General features: G+C 41.1%; 1 protein-coding gene and 1 pseudogene across 1 annotated transcript; both read right to left on the reverse strand.

Moving 5' to 3' along the window:
- Positions 1-229: 229 nt before the first annotated feature.
- LOC145488065 (uncharacterized) lies at positions 230-1,240 on the reverse strand. Its single transcript, XM_081466839.1, has one exon. It carries the CDS (start codon positions 973-975, stop codon positions 247-249), a length of 729 nt encoding a protein of 242 aa, XP_081322965.1. The 5' UTR covers positions 976-1,240; the 3' UTR covers positions 230-246.
- Positions 1,241-6,801: 5,561 nt separating this feature from the next.
- Positions 6,802-8,037, reverse strand: part of LOC145487464 (uncharacterized) — a 1,659-nt pseudogene continuing 423 nt past the window's right edge.

Consider the following 8,037-nt stretch of genomic DNA (forward strand, 5'->3'; position numbering starts at 1 on the left):
TAGCTGGAGATGATGGGATATATTGTGTAGGGTTTTCAAAGCTATCTTCAATTCTGCTGGCCAAGCTTGGGCCAACATTGACAAAATGTTTATTAAACTGATCAGCAATATCTTCATTACTAGTGAAAGTCTTGTTGTTCCTTACTATTCTTTGAGGTGAGGTGTGTCCCTTTGTCTTCCTTTTAATTAAATTACCAATTATTTTCCATGTAGCCTTTAAGTTATTTTTACACAAGTCAAATTTTTTCAAAAATAGGCTTTCTTATTAATGTTTTTGAGATGGTTTAATCTATTTGAGTATTTTTTAAATTCACAAATTTTGACTGGGTCATTGGATAAATAATGGGTTTTGTACATAGCATGTTTAGTTTTAATGGATTTGAGCATTCCCTTTGAGATCCAAGGTTTTCTTAATTGCTTTTGTTTATTTCTAGACACCTGTTTTAGGGGTGCATGCTTATTGACAATTAATTTGAGTGTATTAATAGTTCTAGCTGTTGTTTCATGCAAATTATTACATTTACCAGAGATGAAATTCCAATCCACAGCACTGATGTCTTGAAGATTTGATTCAGGGTTGAACTTACTGTAGTCTCTGAAGTAAAGTTGCCCATTTTGTTTTCTAAGTGATGTTTCGAGTGTGCAGAAAATTGGTAAATGATCTGAGATATCAACGGCTATAACCCCTGAGATCAATCTGTTAACTGTATTTGTATAAATATGATCAATTAAGGTTGCAGTATGACTGGTGATTCTAGTGGGTTTTGTTATCACTGGTAATAGATTGTGGGAATAAATCATGTCAAGGTATCTACCTGTTTGCAGGTGTGTGTGATGTTTTAAAAGGTCAATATTCATATCCCCTAATATATATACTTCATATCTGTTCATATTTAATTCTTGCAGGAATTCATTGAGTATCGATGTGAATTCATCCACATTTGCAGATGGGTGCTTATAAATGCAGCCAATCATAATATGCTTCTTATTGTTACCAGGGTCAATTTCAACCCAACAGGATTCTACTGATGAAATAGAATTTTTCCGTGGTTTGGAAATTAGCGGAAAAATATTCTCTCGTCGGTATGAACTCTCTAGGGGTTTTGAACAGGGTATTTAGGAGTGGTTTTATGCTAATTCGTCCTCTTGGTGCTCTTTTCTGGAGGTGACTCGCTTTTATTTGTGTTGCTCTCATCCTTATGGAAGACTCAGCAGGAGCCAGCACCTCTATTTCTCCAGAACTGAGTGTTGTTTTAGATGCCCAGAAGAATGCAATTTTATCAGCCGTTAACTCCCAGATCCAAGGACTTCAGACCAACCTGCTTCAAGCCCAGTCCAATTTAGCGGTTCAAATTGCGACGGATCTTCAGCCCGACAATTACGTCTTCAAGAAGAAAGGAAACGAGCAACAGTTTAGTTTCAACCGCAAAGTGGCCAAGACGAGTAATTTGGCCCTCAAAGCCCTGGAAGGTGGAAATATTCCTAAAGCCAAGGAAGAGCTTAACAAAGGTATTTCTTTGCTAAATAATAGGCAAAAAATTATTAAATTGGCCAACAAATCTGAATTCGGTTGGGCTACGGTGCAAGAGTATGTTTGCGACGATTTGGCCGACGACGAGGCCGACGCTTCGAAGATTAAAAAAGCCGAGAAAAGAGCCGCCGCTAAGATCAAAACACTGCAAGAGAAAAAGAGGAAAACTAGTCCTAAAGGTTCCTCTTCTGCGCTTTCATCTTCTAGCGCCTCCAGAGTTGGCGGTACGTTTAGCTCTTTTCCTCCAGCTACTAGTTATTTTCGTCCCCAAGGTCGATACCCTTACAACTCATTCAGAGGCCTTGACATGTGCTTTCGATGCAGTAAACAAGGACACTGGGCCAATATGTGCCCCACCAAAGACAAACCGTTGTCTTCAGGATCAAAACCTTAATTTTTTGGATCAGTACGAATTTGAACAGGATATTGAGGCATCCAGCTTTACTCAAGGAAAACTGCATGCGAACTTCACATTTTGGCGTGATACTATCCAGGCTTCGGACTTTGTTCTAGACATTATCCAGAATGGTTACAAGATTCTTTTTATGGAATCGCCTTTACCGTTTTTGATTGAAAATAGATCTTCCGCCCTTCGTAGGGATAGTTTTGTTCGGGAGGCGATTTCAGAGTTGATGGCACGTGGCTGTGTAAGGGAAGTTCAGGAATACCCTCAATTTTGTAATCTGCTGCACGTCGCTGTCCAGTCTTCAGGGAAGTTAAGACTTATTTTAGATTTGTCTCATTTAAACAAATTTGTTGTCAAAAAATCTGTCAAGTATGAAGATTTAAGAACTGTTCTTCAAATGTTTTCGCCTGGGATGTTTGTCTTCTCCTTCGACCTCAAATCGGCATATCATCACATTGACATTTGTGAAGAACATATGAAGTTTCTGTCGTTCAAATGGCCTTCAGTCGATGGCGTGATGCATTTCTACGAGTTTAAAGTGTTACCTTTTGGTTTAACTTCAGTGCCGTATATTTTTACAAAAGTCATACGTCAATTAAGTTTTGGGGGGCTCACGGCCATTTAGCCTTGATGTATCTAGACAATGGCATCGGGGGAAATTTGTCTTTCGAAAGTGCCGAAAACATTAGTGTTCAAGTTCGTAAGGACCCGACTTTGGCCGGTTTTACAGCTAATGACAAAAAATCAAATTGGGAACCTGTCCAGAAGTTAGTCTTCTTGGGATCGGTTTTGGACTTCCAACACGGTTTGATTCATATTCCTGAAGAGCGTATTCTCAAGCTGAAATCCTCCATTGCTTCCTGTCTTCAAAAAAGTAGTTTTTCAGCCCGTGGTCTTGCTTCAATTACGGGGCAAATTATTTCTATGTCGTGTGCTGTCGGTAATATTACTAGATTGTTGACAAGAAATTGTTATGCGGCCCTAGAGCAAAGAACCTCCTGGGATCAGCCTTTGGACGTGTCCCTTGAGATTCGTAATGAGCTTTTATTTTGGCAGAACAACATCGACTCCATTAATGGCAAGCCTATGTCGCCCAAGTCAAGTGCTGTTGGTGTTGTTTATTCTGACGCAAGTGACACTGGTTTTGGTGGCTATTTCATTCAATGCGGTCAGGATTTTGTGTCTGGCACTTGGTCCGAAAAGGAAATGCATACCAGTTCTACTTTGCGAGAAATTTTGGCTGTTAAATTTGTTCTTCTTTCTTTACTGGACAAGTTGTCAGGATTGACTGTGAAATGGTTTACAGATAATCAGAACGTTCCCAGGATCATTTCATCTGGCAGCAGTAAAGGTCATTTGCAGACTGAAGCTTTGTCGATTTTTAACATTTGTTGTCATCACGGTATTTCGATCGAGATGGAATGGATCCCTAGATCTCAGAATGACCAGGCTGATTTTCTCAGCTGCATTTACGATCCCGATGACTGGGGTCTTTCGTGGGATACATTTCAAAACATTGATATTGTTTGGGGTCCGCACTCTTTCGATCGCTTTGCTAATTATTTAAATGCCAAACTTCTGAGGTTCAATTCTAGATTTTGGAATCCAGGCTCGGAAGGAATTGATTCATTCGTTATGAACTGGGCGGGGGAGAACAATTATGTATGTCCGCCTATTTGCCTTATTCCGCGAGTGTTACTTCATATACGTACTGCAAGGCGTCAGGGACTCTTATTGTTCCGCTGTGGCATTCCGCTCCCTTCTGGCCAATGATTAGCGCCGGCGGCGATAAATTTTCCGATTTTATTGTTGACTGGATGGATCTTCCATCTTTAAAAGAAGCTTTCATTCCCGGTAGATGTAATAGCGTCTTTGGTAATGAGAATTTAAACTTTAGGATGCTTGCTTTGAGAATCCATTTTGTCTGAAAGTTTTTCCTCTTGTATTTTATATTGTTTTGTTGCCTTTTTTCTTTCTTTGTACTCTTGGGGCCGTGCGGCCTCCAGTGAGCACACGATAGCAAATAAAGTTGTGTTTTTATGATCTGTTTTGGCGTTATTGCTGTTGCGCACGGCTGGAATATGTGGAGAGTATTTAGACGAGAGTAGAATTTTTCCGCGGTTTGGAAATTAGCGGAAAAATATTCTCTCGTCGGTATGAACTCTCTAGGGGTTTTGAACAGGGTATTTAGGAGTGGTTTTATGCTAATTCGTCCTCTTGGTGCTCTTTTCTGGAGGTGACTCGCTTTTATTTTATTTTTATTTTTACTCTCTTTTTCTTATGATTTATTCGTTTATTTATTTATTTATCATTTATTTCTATCCGGGCCAAAAATTTAGGGTTCGTTCTTTTGAGCTCTAGATTCTAGGGCCTATTTTTGCACAAGATGTATGGGACCACATGTGCCCGGTAGGTAGGGCCTTTCTTGCTCCCTAGGAATATCGGATCACCTGTGCCTGAACTTTAGGTTTTTTACCCCCGAAAAGTATGAGACGTTCTGGGCTTATATTGTTAGGGAGATTGCTTGCCCATGAGTATGAGTGGGACCATCTGTGCCCGAAGAATGGGGCCTTTTTTGCGCCCTAAAAATTCAGGAACTTCTGTATCTAAAATGTTAGGGCCGGTGTGCCTTCATGAAGTATGGGACCATCTGTGCCCAAATGTTAGGGGCCTTTGTTTGCCCTTGAGAATGAATGGGACCATCTGTGCCCAAATGTTAGGGGCCTTTGCTTGCCCTTGAGAATGAATGGGACCATCTGTGCCCCCCTTTTGTTTTTTGCGCCCTGGGAATTAAGGTCTTTCTGTATCCAAATGGTTGGGCTGTGTGCCACCATGAAGTATGGGACGATCTGTGCCCGATATATAGAAGCTCTTTTGTGGTGAAAGTGGGTAGCTATTTGTGTAGCCGAGACGTATTTTTTGGGCTCTTTCTTGAGCCCGTTTATGTCTTTTTTGCATTGCTATTACCTTTTTGTTCACGTCATGTTTTTCTTTGTTATTTTGCTAATTTGCTTGTCAGTTTTATTTTGATTTTAGATGTGTTTCAATCAGAGATGTGGACCGAATTCTTTGCCGCTATCCCTGACCATCTCCAGCCCTTGGTTAGTCGAGTCCAGGAAACCGTGCTCGCTTCCAGAGCCGATGGCACTATTCGCACTTACCTGGCTGGTTTTAGACGTTGGAAGTTTTGGGCGTCGTCTAATTGTATTCGCCACATGCCCGCCAACCCCTTTCAAGTTTCAGTTTACCTGCAGTGCCTAATCCTGGAAGCTAATTCTCCTTCTCCAGTTCTTAATGCTGTTTACAGTATCGACTGGGCCCAACAGCTGGCCAGTTTGCCCAAGGTCTCGGTGCATCCTATGGTTTCTGCCATGGTTTGCGCGTCTCAAAGGATTCTGGGGAAGGCTAAATCGAAGAAAGAACCCATCACTCCCGAGATGCTGAGGGCGCTTGCATCCTCCAAGATTTCAGATAAGTCTCCTTCCTTATCTGACTTGAGAACAGTAGCTTTATGTCTCATAGAATATGCTGGGTTTTTTCGTTTCAGTGAGCTATGCTCTATTCGAGCTTGTGACATAAAGTTTTTTCCTACTTATGTGTCCATATTTTTAGAGTTGTCCAAGACAGACCAATACCGTGATGGGGCGTGGACAACAATAGCGCGATCAGACCTGGAAACCTGTCCCGTAAAGGCTTTAGAGCAATACATTGCTGCCGCTGAAATTGATCTTAGTGAGGATTTACCGTTATTCAGAGCCCTCTTGTCTCCTCGATGTACATCTAAAGTTCGACGTCAAGGCTTAAGCTACAGCAGAGCCAGGGAGATCGTTAAGGACGCTTTCAAAGACATTACTGACGTTTCCTACATAAGTCTTCACAGTCTCAGGGCCGGAGGAGCCACAGCTGCCGCCAATGCAGGCATCGCTGATAGACTTTTTAAGAGACACGGTCGTTGGCAGAGTGAAAATGCCAAAGATGGTTATGTTAAAGACAATGTTCAGTCCCTACTTTCAGTCTCGAAATCATTAGGAATCTAATTTAATAAGACTGAGCCCAGCAGGTCGGAGGGTTTCTATCCATAGGGCTGGGGTTTTTCCTCTGCATTACCGCAGCGAGCGCGGCGAGGTTTTTTCATCCTATGGATGCTCGTTGGTACCCTCTTAGTTTTTCGCCTAGATTTTTCTCGTGACCATATTTTACTTTCCCTTTGTAGATATTTGAGTCCTTGTCCGTGCGGCCTCCAGTGAGCACACGATAGCAAATAAAGTTGTGTTTTTATGATCTGTTTTGGCGTTATTGCTGTTGTGCACGGCTGGAATATGTGGAGAGTATTTAGACGAGAGGATCTATTATCAAGTCAGGCCTGGGGATAGTTTTAAGAGTATCATTGACATAAATAGCTGTGCCTCCTGCAAGTTTTGGTGAATCACTATGAAAAAAATTGTAATTTCATAGGTCTACATTTGAGATCGAATTAGGATTTAATCTGGTTTCTGTGACAGCAATTATGTCTGGCCTTGAATCAATAGAGTACAGCATGTCATTCAGTAAGGTCAAGTTTTTTTGGCAAACTTCTAATATTACAATGGAAAAGAGAAATACCTTTACCTTGAGCATTACATAAGATATTATCAAGCTTAGGGATATCATAGTATTCAGACTGAGTATTTATAAACATTAGATCAGGCTCAGCTTCATCATTTTTATCTGGATTTGGTAGAAGGTTGTAAAGATCAAGCTCGATTAACTGATTTATATTCCTTGACCAATTACTAATAGCAAAGCTAAATTCCCTGTCGTCTAAATTATAGAAGGGGAGAAATTGCAGAGTGTTTACGACAGAATTTGACAATTTAGAGCGGTACATTAAGAGATTATTTTCTAAGTATTGCTTATCTGGTCGAGGTAGTCCTCAAATTCGTCATGCGTAGTAAAAGCTTCTGTGGCAGACATTTCACTAACTCTCAGCATGATCTTGCCATTACTGGTCCACAGGAACTTGACATTGTTCTTCCTTCCTTTGAGAAAAATTATGTTAACTTTTCCACCTCTGAGGGGTCTTATATAGAGATCAAGTGCAGAGCTAACATAGTGTGGCTCTGGAAGGTCATGTTCCTTCATAATAGTCAGAGCAAATTCCTTGAAATCTTCACTGTAGTCAGGCGAGCACATTGTGGAGTGATCACAGAACTCCTGAAGGTCATCCTCGTCTACATCTGTTGTATAGTCATCTGTATTGTAAAGGTGAGGTAGAAAAAACATGCAATTAGGTCATCCCCGAGGACCACTGCTGTTTCCAAATCTGCTTGATGATATTCTGTGTTGATTCCACAATTCCACCACTTGATAAAGGTCATTTCTTAGAACAGGCATGACACAAAATCGAATGCAGCCAACATGAACTGGATCTGAGTCAATAAATAGACCCAAGTCACGCAGATTCAGGACCATCCTTAGCTAGATGTGATCAATAGGCTTCAGTCATCTGATTTACTGTGGACCTGCCAGTGAGAAAACACCCAAGACCTGCATCCTCATCACTGTGGCTCGACCTCAGAAATGTGTGCACTGCAACAACCATTCTGTTCTCAGTTCCATCATCTGATCTCACTTTTCTCAGTAAACCACCAACTTGTTTTCCAGCATCAAGGTAAAACTTAGTGATAACTTCAGGGTTGTTATTTGTGGGACCAACCTCGAGCTAGATTAGCCTCCTTGAAAATCCATTGATGGCTCCATGCACGCAAGAATCCATAAGGTTTCAGTTTGTCATAGCCATCAATGTGCCAGACAAAGTTGGCCCTTTTGCATGGTATATTCTTCAGCGAAGTCTCTTCCTTTTTCTGCTCTCAACTCCCTCTGGATCATGACTGTTATTCTCTTTACCATATATCCTTTCCTTCTCAGTCTGGCCCATATCCTGCGGTAGCCTACGAAGCAGCCACTGCCACCAAGCTCATTAAGAGGCATATTTGCAGGACGTCTTGACAAAGCCTAAGGTTTGAATTCGTCTTTTCAGCATTGATACACTTATTGTTATTCCATGAAGTTTTAAAAATTCCAGCATTTCCAAGTTGCAGTATCCCTGTTTAAAATAGCT

This window comes from Orbicella franksi, chromosome 5, assembly GCF_964199315.1.
Source record: "Orbicella franksi chromosome 5, jaOrbFran1.1, whole genome shotgun sequence".
In the NCBI taxonomy this organism is placed as follows: Eukaryota; Metazoa; Cnidaria; class Anthozoa; order Scleractinia; family Merulinidae; genus Orbicella; species Orbicella franksi.